Source organism: Apodemus sylvaticus, chromosome 14 (genome assembly GCF_947179515.1).
Source record: "Apodemus sylvaticus chromosome 14, mApoSyl1.1, whole genome shotgun sequence".
Lineage (NCBI taxonomy): Eukaryota > Metazoa > Chordata > Mammalia > Rodentia > Muridae > Apodemus > Apodemus sylvaticus.
The window spans coordinates 46,424,775-46,439,826 of record NC_067485.1 but is presented as its reverse complement, the minus strand read 5'-3'; the positions used below and the strand labels follow the sequence as shown (position 1 = coordinate 46,439,826).

At 41.9% G+C, this 15,052-nt stretch overlaps 1 protein-coding gene across 2 annotated transcripts in view; it reads left to right on the top strand.

The window, feature by feature from the left end:
* Elmo1 (engulfment and cell motility 1) overlaps nucleotides 1–15,052 on the top strand; it is a 516,925-nt gene that overhangs the window by 113,889 nt on the left and 387,984 nt on the right. For both annotated transcript variants that reach the window (XM_052156292.1, XM_052156291.1), the window contains exons 3-4: nucleotides 3,651–3,691; nucleotides 4,603–4,675. In XM_052156292.1, coding sequence (XP_052012252.1) covers nucleotides 3,651–3,691; nucleotides 4,603–4,675 — 114 coding nt within the window. The remainder of the gene's footprint in view (nucleotides 1–3,650; nucleotides 3,692–4,602; nucleotides 4,676–15,052) is intronic.

The window sequence follows — 15,052 nt, the reverse complement described above, 5'->3', positions numbered from 1 at the left end:
GGTCAGAAAGTGGGCCATGGGGCCAGCCCTAGCTTTATGTAACAGCCATTTTAATTGGCTGAGATGCATACTCAGCTCACCAGCCCCAGCCTTATGTAACAGTCATTTTAATTGGCTGAGATGCATGTTGAATGCTCAGCTCACCATTGTTCCTTTCCCTTTCCTCTGGCTGAGAGGTTTTGTTTAATCTTTCCGTATCGGGTTTGTAAGCTTTTTTGCCTTCATGGTCTTTCTTCTTTTCATATATCTAACTTCAGAATGTTCCAGACAGAATAGTATCCCAGTGATGTCTGCTCTGAATCTATGGATCAGATAGGAATTAAAACCCAAGTCATTGTCTGAGTCCTGGATTTAGAGGGTAGGCTCGGTAAGAATAGGGGCTTTGGAAACCTTGTCCTATTGCAGCAACCACGCACTTCCCGCTTGATTCAAGACTGAAGCGTGGCCTTGTTTCCTGTCTTGTCTCTGAGGGCACAAGATTTGGGAGTATGGGAATCTGATAGATCTCATCCTTATACCCCCATATTTTGAAGGGGTCTGCCAACCAGAAATACAAAGTTGTTGCCTTATTAGAAAGAGGTGTTTGGTTGGTATGCCTTGTTTCTATTTTTGAGATCGTCTTCCTGTGTAACCCAAGCCTATCTTGAGTTTGAGATCCTCTTGCTCCTGCCTCCAGCATCCTCAAATCACAGGGCTGTATCCATGAACATTTTGTTTCCAAAGTTTCTTGCCACTTGGTTTAAGAACACATACATTTGCTTTCCAGTTCACAGATACAGTCGGTGCAGAGTCCCTGACCCAGGCCCAGGCCCAGGCCCAAGAGTTGTGCAGCGTATAACTTAACAATAGACCTCAGTTAACATTTCTTATTCTCAAAGGTGACCAACTCAGGTTGGAAAAAAAATACCTGACTCTGGCCATTTCTCAAGAATTCTTGGTCCCCCTGGACATTTTGTTAAGTGAAAAAAGTTAGATTCAAAAAGCCAAATATAAGTTTTAAATTATATGAGGACACTAGAATATCTTCAAGCTAAGCATTAAATAGCACTTACCAGAGGCTAGAAAGTGGTACATGCATAGTATAAAGAAAGATGGTTAATGGCACAGGGGCACAGTGGAATAGGAGGGACTAATTTAGGTGGGTGTCGGGTATTGAACCCTGGTATGTGATGAGATACCACTAAGCCATGCTCTAGCACAGGAAACATAATCACTATCTATTGTTTTGAAGGACAGTAGAATAACTTCAAAAATAAATAGCTGAAAATTTGAAACAGCTAGTTAAAATGATTTTAAGTATTCCCAGCATGCAGAATGTCTTATGTCTAAGACAGTAGATGTTGTTGTCACCCTGAGCCAATTTATATACACTGTGAAACATGTATTAACATGCCATGCTCTACCTCATAATGTGTACAAGTGCATATATCAATGCAAAGGTACCTAAATAACAAAACAAAAGGTAAACCTAAGAGAAAAATATTTTCCCACCCACTCTATGCAGAGCTGTAGGTAAAACAGACTCTCCTCTGCGCCCACAGTGTGGGGTGTGGAGGTGATGTTCTCTGGGGTACTGCACAGAGGCTCAGCCCTTTGGGGTGCTGCTGAACCCCGGGGGAGGACACAGGAGCACACAGCTGTAGACAGGCAGCCTCTTGCTCAAGGCCAAGGATGAGCTTCGTCAGCAACACTGCGGGGCAAAGAACCTAATCATTTTAAGTCTCCTTTTGCTCTTTTGAAATAATTGCTATTCGGTTATAACCACTTAGTTTTCATAACAGCCTTTATGGGTGGGTAGAGGCTCCCTTCGTTTACAGATCAGCGAGTGATGTGCGGAAGATTGCAGTTTATGCTGCAGACACAGTGCGCTCAGTGTCTGAGCTTGCTGGCTGGAGTCGTGATTTCTACTCACTCATTTCTCTTCAGTGGGGCCGGAGCACTAGCTTTCTTAATGGGTGCCTTTGGCGTCCGCTAACTGCTCGGTGACTTGCGGTGCACTGTTCCCTATGTCTGCCCCTTGTCTGGGAGCTGTTCTGGTTGACACACCCCTGCCACTCCTCCTTTCCTGTGGCCAGGCCGTGTCTGCTGTGTCTCCCCAGGGCCTTCCTTCTGTGCGGGGGAGGCAGAGCCCAGCTGTGCCAGTTCGGGCCAGAGCACAGCTGTGCCAGCCACCTGTTGATCGCTTCTCTCCGGCGGCTCAAGCTGCAGAGTCGGTGGCATTTACCAGGGCCACAGTAGGGTGAGAACTCTAGACATACCTGCGAGGACAATTGTTCATCTGTCCAAATTCCATCTGCTACTGTTCTCATAAAAATACCATGGATCCGGGCTTGGAGAGGTAGCTCAGTCGTTAAAGTCTCCTACTGTTCTGTGAGAGGACTTGTGGTCCATTTCCAGCACTCGCACTGGGTAGCTCTTAATCACTTGGAATTCCAGTTCCATGGGGCTCCAGTCACCTCTGTACACACACACACACACACACACACACACACACACACACACACACACAGAGAGAGAGAGAGAGAGAGAGAGAGAGAGAGACAGACAGACAGAGAGACAGAGACAGAGACACACACAGAGACACACACAGAGACACACACAGAGACACACACAGAGACACACACAGAGACACACACAAATGCAAACACAAGCATACACATAGACACACAGAAATACACATACAGACACACACAGACATATACACACAGACACACACACATACACACACACATACCCAGTCACACTCACTCACATAGACACATAATTAAAAAATAAGTCTTAAAAAAAGATCATGAACTGAAGCATATTTGCATAAAACCTATGGGGAAACCTTGCCTAATTCTTTTTCTTTTCTTTCTTTCTTTCTTTCTTTCTTTCTTTCTTTCTTTCTTTCTTTCTTTCTTTCTTTCTTTCTTTCTTTCTTTCTTTCTTTCTTTCTTTCTTTCTTTCTTTCTTTCTTTCTTTCTTTCTTTCTTTCTTTCTTTCTTTCTTTCTTTCTTCTTTCTTTTGTCTTTTGGATTTGTTTTTTTTCGAGACAGGGTTTCTCTGTATAGCCCCGGATGCCCTGAAGCTCAGTCTGTAGACCAGGCTGGCCTCAAACTCAAATCCACCTGCCTCTGCTTCCCAGAGTGCTCGGATTACAGGTGTGCACCACCACCGCCCAGCTCAACCATGCCTGATTCATTAACAGCTTTAGAACTCTGGGTCCACCTTGACCTTGCAGACTCCCATTTATAAGACAAACTTAGCTGGGCAGTGGTGGCACATGCCTTTAATTCCAGCACTTGGGAGGCAGAGGCAGGTGGATTTCTGAGTTGGAGGCCAGCCTAGTCTACAGAGTGAGCTCCAGGACAGCCAGGGCTACACAGAGAAACCCTGCCTTGGGGAAAAAAAACCCAACAAACTTAACTATGATGACAGTGCTAAGTGTAGAAACAAGGACCATGATGGTAACGAGTAATTATTTAAATTTGATAGTAAAACTTAGTAGTTTGTTGCCTTGAGACAAAGAGACTCATTGACAGCTGAGAGTAGCAGATGTAAAATTTCCTTAGTTAAACATTTTTATTAGTAGTTTCTCCTGTTTGTTTGTTTAAAAAAAATGAAATGAAACCAACCGTATTTCCTTTTCCTTTTTTCTTTCTTTGCAGAAAAAACCACTGTCAGCCATAATAAAGGAAGTCTGCGACGGGTAAGTGCCACTTGGAGCTGGCCGAGGCCTCTAGTCTGTACTTAACAGGCAAATAAAGTATTTGCAGTAGAGTGGTGAACATTATTCATAGTACTATAAATAATCCTAACCATACATATGTTCCTAACTCACTGCTCAGTCTGCCCAGTCACTCACAGTTCCTGTGTGCAAATGACACCCCATTCTGCCCTTCTTCCTTCTTAGTCCTCCAGAGCGGAGAGTGGAGGGGCTGGGGTCCTGCGCTGTAGGCTAGCTAGGGTTCCATTATTTCAGGAAGCTGTGCTCCTTTTGGCCTTCCCAGCAGGATGCAATCTCAAGGTTCCTGGGGTTAAGCACACACTCCATCCAAAGCAACTGAGAGGATTTCTAGGCCAGAGAAGATGTGGAGCCTCTCAGGGCGTGAGGCTTGCCGGCTTTTCTGCCTGAGCTGACAGTGCAAGGGGAAAACTCATTGGAAAGCTACCTCAGATGCTTGAGCAGCAGAGGGGAACTGGGAGACTCTGTTATATTCCTGATAAATTGCATAAGACCTGGAATACTTAATTGGAGTGTTCCAATCCGTGCTAGGTATACTGAATGAGAGTTTAGGATTCGGAGACAATTGAAGAATTTAAGATGTAAAATGTAAATTGTGTTTGTGTTCTTGGTTTTTATTCTCTTTGCTTCAGTCTTTTAAAAGAGGAAAGAGTGTTGCTTTTAATGCTACCCCCACCCCAACCTCTGGTGTTGGAGATGAAATGTTAAAAGCAGGACGGAGGGCAGGCTAGTGCCTTGTTGTCTTGGAAACTGCCTTGTAGCAAGTACTGTACTGGGCCAAATCTAATCCTAGATTTAATTTATGTTAACCCTACAAAACTACTAAAATGGAAATGACCACTTTCGAGTTTCTGATTATTTACTTCTTTTTAAAGGTGGTCTCTTGCCAACCATGAATATTTCGCTCTGCAGCATGCGGATAGCTCCAACTTCTACATCACAGAAAAGGTAGGCCGTAACCTGGAGACTTACACTGACGGGAGGTAAATCATGGCTGCTTCTTCTGTTCAGGGCCGGTCAAAATTTTGTGTCCTTACCCTCTGTGAGAATAAGGCCTATACAGCAAAACCTACTCCTTTAGTATCAAAAAATACTGTTTAGCACATTCAAGAGTGAAGTTTATTAATCCCAGCACTTGGGAAGCAAAGGTAGGTGGGCTTCTGTGAGTTCGAGGCCAGCCTGGTTCATATGAAGAGTTCCAGGATAGGCAGGATTACATAGAGAGACCCTGTCTCAAGTGGAAAAAAACAGAGTGAAGTCCAAGTAAGTTTTTGAGTCTTGTTTAAACAACCACATTTGCTTTCTTTACATTTGAAACAAAGAAACAAGCAAACAAATAAGTGCAGTTTCTTTATTTGCGTGTGAGGGTATGGCGGTGGGAGAGCACCTTCGGGAAACCGGCTGTCTCTTTGTACCATATGTGTTGTCGGAACCAAGCTCAAGCTGTCAGGCTTGGTGACAAGTGTCTCTACCTGCTGAGCCATCCTGCCTCTACAGCAAATATTTCATTTTTTACTTTCCGCTTGTCGGAGTTTTGTTATTCTCTCTCCATTATTTTGCTTTTTGTTGAATGTACTTACCACCACGACAAAAAGATATTGTGGGACGTGACATCATCTGGACAGTGACTCTTCCATGCTCTTAGGAGCTCGCTTTCTTCCGGGTCGTCCTAACACTGTTGAATAAGCTTGGTTGAAATGTGGTGATATGTGATGACTTTGCATGACTCTGAAAGAAAGAAAAAAATATGTAAAAGTCCTCTGATAGGGAAAGGAAAATTAGCAATTGCTGACCTCCTGTTGTGTGCCAGAAGCTTGGTCACACATATTACAGAGAGAGTCAGAGAGATAGAGAACCTTTCGCAAGGCAGGTTTTCAAAGCTCAGTGTCACAGACTGACCAGGTGAGCTTTTTATCTGCAAGTTTCAATTTAAGATCTTCCTGGGAATGTTTCTGGGACTTTCCTGGGAATGCTGGTATAGTATAGCCAGGGATTTCTTAAAGAAGAGTGTTGGTGCTTCAGAGACAGACAAGTCTCCTTTATAGGACATGATGCGCTCTGCCCCAAAGTAGTTACAAGGTTGGCCTTAGGAATATATGCACTTTCATTACTTAGAATGATTTTTATAGCATCACAAGAGATTTAATAGCATTTTTGAGTTAAAAGTCATATACACCCAGAAAATCCAAACTACTAAGAGTAGGGAGACTTTCATTATTTTTTGAGGCACCGTTATCATTTTCGGAGGGGAATCTTGTTTGCCTAAGACATTCTTCCTGCTGGGTTTCTAAGGGACTGCCCTCGGCTGTCTGCCATCAGTTCTTCAGTGCATAGTCACAAAGATTAGCCTTTTACTATGAGTTTAAGGAGTGAAAAGACATCTTCCCAGTCCTAATCCTGTGTTTGTAAATAATGCGTCACGACTCTTCTCCTCCAGCTGTGTGTGCCTGTGTAAGGCACAGAGCTAGACATGCAATGCAGGAGACCACAGTGTATCTTGACCTGTTTGGGGTCAAACCTGGGCTACCGTTAGTCTGCATCTAGGTTCTTGTAATGTTCTCTCCAAAAATAGAGACCATTTTCCATTCTTAAAATAGCATAGTTAAAATTCTCCTGATACTTACAACCCAGTGAATTGTTAGGTAATATCTGCATCACCATGGTAACCAGTGACTAATTTTTGAAGCTGTATATGACATTAGTTTCTGACTTTCTCTTACTATGGGGTGGTTTTCCTCTCCTTGACAGCAATCACCTGTAATTTAAAAGGGAAATATTGTGTAGCCCTGGCCCAATGTGGGAACACATGAGGCCACTGAGGGATGCTTGAGTTTCTTCCAAAGATCTTCAGGAAGGAACCCCTCCTCTACTTACTTTTCTCATGTTATGTGAACCCATTTTTCTAAAACGGTTCTCATTGGCTTATTGGGTCATTAACATGGGTTTCAGTGTAGTGGGTTAAGGGATATTTTATAGAAGTGTAGTTTGAAAAGTTGTACGGATTAGTAAGATGCATCTATTTACAAGTTCAAATTCTGGCTCAGAAATATAAATTGCAGGATAGATGAGTGGTTTTGTGTGTGTGTGTGTGTGTGTGTGTGTTTGTGTGCATATGTGCACGCACTTGCATCTATTTACAAGTTCAAATTCTGGCTCAGAAATATAAATTGCAGGATAGATGAGTGGTTTTGTGTGTGTGTGTGTGTGTGTGTGTGCATATGTGCACGCACTTGTCACTGTTTCACTGGAATTTCTCTTTTGAGTAGGAATGGTAGTGAGGGAGTGCTCATGGTTTTAGTGATCACTGATCACTATCATTGTAATCTAATGAGATAAGCATCTTCATTTTCTAGGGGGAAGTGAGGCCAAGGAAAATTACGAGACCATTTGTGTAGCCTGACACACTAGAAGTGACCAAGCCCAGCCTGGCCTTGTTAGGCTTACTTCTAGAGCTGTGGGAATGCCTCTGTCCTGCTGTCTGGGCTCCTGAGTATTGATGATACCCTGACTTTGCTGACCTGGTGATCCTGATTCCGATTGCCTCAGGAGTCACAGGACAATAGCACCATCATTAGCAGTGTCAGTGACTTTCTTGTACTGGTGTATTAGGGGAATTTACATCAGGTGTAACCTCGATTAACTCACTGGAGAGTTATAAGTCTTTTCCATGCCTTTGCTGTAGATTATCTGACCATCTGGGATAAGTTCTGTGATTGTACTATTGGCATTTTTCTTCTTTTTAAGAGAAATGAGAAAAAATTGTCTTGATCTTTTAAATTAAGTATGCAGAAAGGGATGGGCTTCTTCAAACTATAGACACTGGAGGAAGCATTATGAGTGATATACTTTGGTGAACTGAGGGTGTACCGTATTTCCAGAATGGTATTTGGCCCCTCTCTGCTAAGACCAATTCAATTACATATGAAGTAGAGAGAGCCATCCACATAAATTAGACAAATCCGTTCTCCTGTAATCACAGATGTGGTGAGCTGCACGCAGGCGCTCTCTGCAAAGCTGCCTCTGGAGCCTCTGGGAGGAAGTGGGCTCTTTGAGGAACACCTGTGCTCTCCTAGTCCCCTTCTCCTAGTGCTCTGGTTTTCTGTGGATGATCCAGATTCCTGACATCTTTGTGTGACCTCAGGGACAGGGCATCCTGTCCTATGAGATTATTGTGCAGATTCCATTGTCACTGCCTGGTCGTAAGTCATCAGAATAAAACCAGTATCCAGCGAACACCAACACTCCCCGACAAGCAAAGGGGAGCAAAACTTCCGGTTCTCATTTCCATCTCAGATTTCTCTTTCCTGTGTTTCACCCTTGTGCAGGGCCAGTCAGCCCCACCCCCTGACTGAAACCACCATGTCCTGCTCTTTGTGACTGATAGGTCAACAACCTTCTCAAAGACACAGATTTGAATGTGAACACACAGAAGCCCAGGGAAGTTAGAAAATCTCTAGCATTTGGGAGGTGTTTCTGTAATAATCAGGATTCTTCTGATAAAGAGTAATTGTTGCTTCCTCAGCAAACTTTACACCTCAGTAAGGTGTGAACAGAGTGTGTTCACACCTGCAGAGTTGGGTAGTTCCTCCAGGCCTGCCTCTTAGCAAGCATGTGCGAGTGGGGAGAAAGGCTCTCGGACCCCACTTTTCCCTGACGCTTAGCCCTAGTGGGTTTCCTGATTCCAGGCATTTCTCTCTGGCTTCTTCTTTCCTTCTGACACCTATGCAGGGGTCTCCTCTGCAACTATGCAGGGGTCTCCTCTGCAAAGCATATGCTGCAGAATCTTTGCTTGCCTTATAACAAACAGGACATTTGTTAACATCGCATTTGTTAGCTACTTGACTATCTATTTCCAGACTTTGTCAGGCACAGGGTTCTGGTAGTCATGGCAAGCTCCCAGGCACTCCCAGCACTGCGCTAAGTGCTAATACAATTCCACAGGTCCAGTCTTAGCGATTCTCACAGACACTCACCCCAGTCACTTGATGACAATGGCAGTAAGTGCCACAGAAGACAAATGTGCCTGAACTTAATGAAGTCCTCAACAAGTGATATTTAGGTGAAAGTCTGAAGAAAATAGAGGGTTCTGGTATGACAAGAATAACATGGCTCAGATTAGTAGCTGGTTGTCAGCTCTCCTGGCAAGGCTTTGGTAAGAGTATTGCCCTGCTTTTGAGGCCAGCCTGGTCTCTATAGTGAGATCCTGTCTTAGATAAAAGAAACCAAACTTAATCAAATTGTAAAACCACTCAAACAACACAGACCCAGATTATTTACTTGCAAAGAACAAGCTGAAAGAGCCAAGGCTAAGGGGCCAAATATGGCTGGACAGTGTTGCATAAGCCACAACTATTCAGGTCCTTTTAGGGTGCTGTAAGATTTTTAGCTTCACTCTAAAACTATATGAAAGCTCTGAGGTAATTTGAAGCTGGGCTTGACCACAGATGTTTGGGCAGTTATTACTCTGACTGATTGTGTTGGAAGCATAAGTTAGTCAATGGTAGAAATTATGAAAAAAACCAATTCATTGTGGATAGGAAAAGAATTCAGGATTGGCTTGGAATACACATAGACGGACATAAATGCTGGTTTCTATTCTTAAATCCAAGGAGAAAATCGGACCAGATAGCAGGGTCGAAATGTCTACTTTCATCAGGCTGTGCTGGCTCTTGCCTTTCATCTCAGTTCTCAGGAGGCAGAGGCTGGTGGAGCTCTGAGTAGCCTGGTCTGCAAGAGATCTCCAGACTAGCTAGCGGTGCAAAAGCAAGAAATATCTTCCTTCATAAAGTTCACGATTCATCACCTCCTTGGCAAATTACTAAAATCTTTGTACTTGAATAAAGGCAATCTTTACTTATTCCAAATGATCTTTTTCTAATAAGTCTATTTTTATAGCCAGATAAAATATCAGAATATACTTACCCGACTAGCGAACCAACTTCAACTCAATGTTTAGAATTTACTTCTTGTACAGGTGTTCCTAATTTTAAACATACATTTTCTAACTTATGTTAGGAAAAAATAGGAAAAATATATGCAATATTTTCCTATAGATCAGTGTGCAGGATATAGGAATGAAGATTTTTTTCTTTTGTTTGATAGCTTAGTATATGATGGATTGAGCAACATAAATAAAAAAAAAAACTTTGTCCCCATTGGAGGTTTCACTCTGAAGACAGATTAGTTGATTTCACCTGATGACAGCAAGGCCTGTGTTTGTAAAGATTATTGTGAATATAATTTAAATTAGGTAGGTTTATAATTGAACCACTTTAGTTCTGTGTCTTATTACAACATTGCCGAGTGGAATGCAACACTTCTACTCTATTTCTCTATCCTTACTATGGAGCTAGAGTACTCACACCCTAAATAGTGATTTTTCTTTTGCTTTGACAAAACACTATGGTGAAGACAACTTATAGAACTTATAGAATGTATTTGGTGATTTCAATTTTAGAGAATGATTCCATGACCACCATGATAGGGGCTTGGCAGCAAGTAGGCAGGCATTGCACTGGATCCATAGCTGAGAGCTTACATCTCATCCATAGACACTAGGGAGAAAGCAAGAGAAAAGAGAGAGAGGTGGAGGGAGGGAGGAAGAAGCGAGGAGAGACAGAGAGGCTCAGAGACTGAGAATATGTGGATGCTAACTGGCAATTGAATAGGCTTTTGAAACTCCAGTGCCCTCACTCAATTACATACTTTCTTCAAGAAGGCCATACCTCCTCATCCTTCCCAAAGAGTTCTATCAGCTGGGGAATAGGCATTCAAATGGCCCATGGGCACCATTGTCATTCAGAGGACCACAGTAACTACAACACAGTGGTTTTCTGCCATGCTTCATTGTTTTTTTTTAGGGTAGTAAAGCCATGATATTCTGTAGGATATTTCTGTCTTCTACAACAGTAGTTTTCAGGTTTAAAGGCAGAACTAGAGATTTGCTTCCAGTATCTCACAGCAAACACCCTGGCACTTCTAAATAGTGCAGGTCTACATAGAATATTGCTACAACCTGGTGGGTGGAAGTCTACACTCTGCATCTGAGGATCCAGAAGCAATAAGAGACTCATTAACTTATATGCATACAGAAGTTTCTGGAAAGGAAGACATTGACCCTGACTTGAAAGTATTACTGACCCCTTTCCTCCATTCCACATACTATTTTTCATTAAATGAAGAGAAACTCTCAAACACCCTTTGAACATAACTGTTTGTTGGAGTCAGCCACTAGGAACACAGATTCAAGCAGACCTGAGGAAGATGGTTGGAAACAGGTCTTCTTGTAAGTTGTTTGCAGCATGTAAACCATGAGCCAAGAATTAGTCTGTCACACCTACCATCACCCCTACTTTTTTAGTTTTTCTAACTGGAGATTCCAAAGATTGTTAGCATTAATATTTACTTTATGAGCACATTGAATTTTTCCCAGTTCAATAGTTGGAGATCAAAGGCAGGGTTCAATCAAGGGTGAAATGCTGGTTACAGAGTGTGTCTGGCACTTGGTTCTAGAAGGATGATTGCAGTAGAATAGAGCTACTACCCTGTTTACCTTTTCTGAATCCATCAAGCATGGCATATAAAATTTGAAACACACACACACACACCACACATGTTACACACACTTATACATGCACATATACCACACAGATGCACACCACACACACACACACACACACACACACACACACACAGACCACACATGTTACACACACTTATACATGCACACATACCACACAGATGCACACACCACACACACACACACACACACACACACACACACACACACACACAGCCTTCAGACTGTCATTACGTTATCCAGCCCTCACAGGCACTCCACTTACAATCTGTTATATTCTGGTGCATTTGCTCTTAGTGACTCAACTAAACTGGCAGAAGACATTCTGAAATCTCTAAAAAACATTTTTGGGTGGTTTTTGGAACTTTGTAATTACAGTTTGAGAACTGGATAGAAGCCCTCATTTTGGATTACTCAGTGTTTTTCCTTTAGAAGGGACTTTGAATTGCATGAACTTCAAGATGAAGAGAAAAGACGGTCTAAGTTGAATCACATAAATGAGAGGGGCTGCAAGCCAGAAGGGCAGTGACGCCGTCAGCATCCCTCAGCTGGCAGTGGGTTCCATGACATGTTATTTAAGTTTACCACTGACTCGTGGCTATGGGCTAAACAGGATGATTACATAGATGGATGCCTTTTTGCCTGGGCTCTGGGGCTTGTTCTTGGTAAAATATGGCTGCTTCTAGAATTACAGGGAAAGATAAATGCCAGAGGTCATCATGATTCCATGTTCTGCCGTTCAGCTACCAAACCAGTGAACAGACTGACTCACTTTCTGAAACATTTAACTGTGTGGTGTTCAGCTGCAGAATGAAGGACACACTCACTTCCTCCAAAGACAGAATTCCTCCCAGACTTCTTTCAAAAACAGGTTTTTCCCCCTCTGACTGCAATTGACCCTGGAAACAGCAGCCCACCCTTTGCAAACACAGCCGTGCAAAAGGGAGACACAGGAACTCATTATCGAAGCTATCAGTTCCAAGCCTGAGCCTGTGTCTCTTATCATGTGTTCCAAAGCCAGGGTTTTCTTGAAAGGCTTCTAAGTACAACCCTGCTCCTGTGTTTATGCATCAGAGAGCTTTGTTTTTAAATTGGTATTAGATTTTCTTCCTCAGTGTAGGGATGGAAGCCCAGTGTGTTTGCAACTGTATTTGTGAGTAATTGTGTGTGTGTGTATAAAGAAAAAATTCATAATTAGATATTGTGTTGCTTATTTTGATTGTTGCTGTTTTTAGTGTACTATTTCAACCTTGCTTTATATTTTTAAAGCATTTGCTAAACCTGTCAAAAGGATTTTATGATTACCAATGTTTGTATTTAACAGTTGGGCAACCATTTCTTTTCTTTCTTCTTCTTTTTTTTTTTTTTTTTTGCTCTCTGTGACCAAAACCAAAGTTAGATGCCCTCAGCTTGTTGTGTTGTCCAAGTAGAAATGGACATGGACAAGAATGTAAAGGAAAGGAGGAAAGAAAGAAGGATAGAGTTATGTCAGGAGACTGTGGGGAGAGTGAAGAAAAAGTAAGAGAATGTGTATGTCATGAATGTGGAAGTCAGCAGTGAACCACATTTCCATGAAGGACATACAAGAAAAGATCTTTGGGGCTGGAAAAATGACTCAGTGGTTAAGAGCATTTGTTGCCTGTCCTGTGTTCTCAGAAGCATGTGTTGGGCCCTCTGATTTGAGTCCGGATTTGGGGGAAGTTACTTTAGGTTCTTCCTTCTCCATCTTGGCTTCAGTAACTGCTTTTCACTTTGAAACTTGGTGTTCTGAGCAGAGGAGCTATGGGAACAGTGGTCCAGTTATGATCCTTTCCAGTCCCTGATTGTGACAGAAGTTAGGGTAATCTTGGTTATGAAGTATAATAAAACACACCGTGTACTTTTATGGAAATGGGAGGGGAGGAGGCAATAAAAGTGAATTTTAAAAGTTAATTTCTTTGTGCTATATTTTATGGAACACATTTTTAGCCCAGAATTAGGAAGCAGAAATAGGGAAATCTCTATGAGTTTTCAGATAGCCTAGTCTACACAGAAGTTTCAGGCTAGCCAGGATGACACAGACAGATCCTGTGTGTGTGTGTGTGTGTGTGTGTGTGTGTGAATTATGTGTGTGTATAAGTGAGTGTGCACCATACCACAGTGATTGTGTAAAGGTTCGAAGACAATATGGGTAAAAGACTTCTGTCCTGTGACCATGTGGGTCTTAGGGCTCAAACTCAAGTCTTTAGGATTCTCGACAACTCCAGCGAACTTGTCTAGACGTCACACTTGCCCCTCTTTCTTTCTTCCTTAGTCTTTAGACACCGTTTTTTTGCAATTTTAAAGCATAGCAGTTATGTTCATAGTTTCTGTTACTACACAAAAATTTCATACTACTTCACTAATTTTAAGAAAATCTCCTAAAGCCTTTTATAGGATCTTCAGCTCTTAAGCAAACAAATATGAAATCTCACTATGTTCCTGAAATATTCATGTAGAGAAGCAATTTAAAGCAGAATAACCCTAAAATTTCAAAATCCTACTTATTAAATTATTAGGATTATTAGGATAAAACTGGCATTTTGGCAATTATATGAAATATTTGGTAGTGTATTTGTATTTGTACATGTTCATAGGTTATATGTTAGTGTTACATCTAATAGGGATTTTAACATACTAGTTAATACACAGAGTCTACTTTATTATGGGATGAAGATGAAATTAAGTGAGGCCAGTAGAATTGTCTAGTATTTATAAAGTGTTTTAGCAAATACTTAATTTTGCTTATAAACTGCTGGTAGAAGTTGAATGCTAACTCTCAAGAAATTATGTATCCCAGGGTCATCTGTAGAGTCTGTTCATTGGCAAGCCCTTAGGTGTCAGGCACATTTTAGGATTTAGAGTTTCTAGAACTTTGGGGATTTCAGGTCACACAGGTATACAGTGTCAAAATTAGAACTGAAAGCAAGATCCTTCTGTATTTCTAAACAATTGAAGAAGCAATTATTGAAGAATTTGAAGAGGTATTTTATTAATAGGATCGTCTATGACATATTGCTTTGAGTTATTTAAGCACGAGTAAAATAATCAACTGAAGCTCCACCAACAGACCAACCTAACTGTCAATGACAGACGGTGGCCCTGTGAAGGCAGGGGTTCTTGTGATAAATGACCTGATCACATTGATTTCAGATGCTTCAGTAGGAAGCATTTCATTTCCTCCTCCCTGGTGCATTACAAATTTGTACTTCATTGGGACGATTGCTTTTATTTTAAGTCAAACATTAATTCACTCAAAAGAATTAGTCCAAGCTAGTTACCTGCGGTCCCTGGTACCCTTGGCTACTGGGAGGTAGATGCTGGAGTGTGTTTACTTGAGGTTATGTCAGATGCCCAATAAAGATAAAACCCTAGTTGCACTACTTTTTGTAAGTTTTTGTCAGGTTTTCTGTATGTGTTTTAAAGAACGAGAGTTGTGATTGAACATTAGCTATGCACAATTGAACAAAAAAGATCCTGATCCCAAAATGGCCATGGTGCCCTATACGCTCAACAATGAGGAGACTGAGGTAAAACCTTGAAGTGTTCAAGCCCAGCCTGTACTGTATAGTGAGACACTGGAGAGAGTGAGAGAAGGGGATGGGGAGACGGGGAGAAAGAAGGAGGGCGTGGGAGGGGAAGCTGGAAAGACAGAGGTAGAGCCATTCCTTCATTTCCAAGCATCTGGAACACACAGGCAAGTGGCTATAAATGGTTACTATAAACAG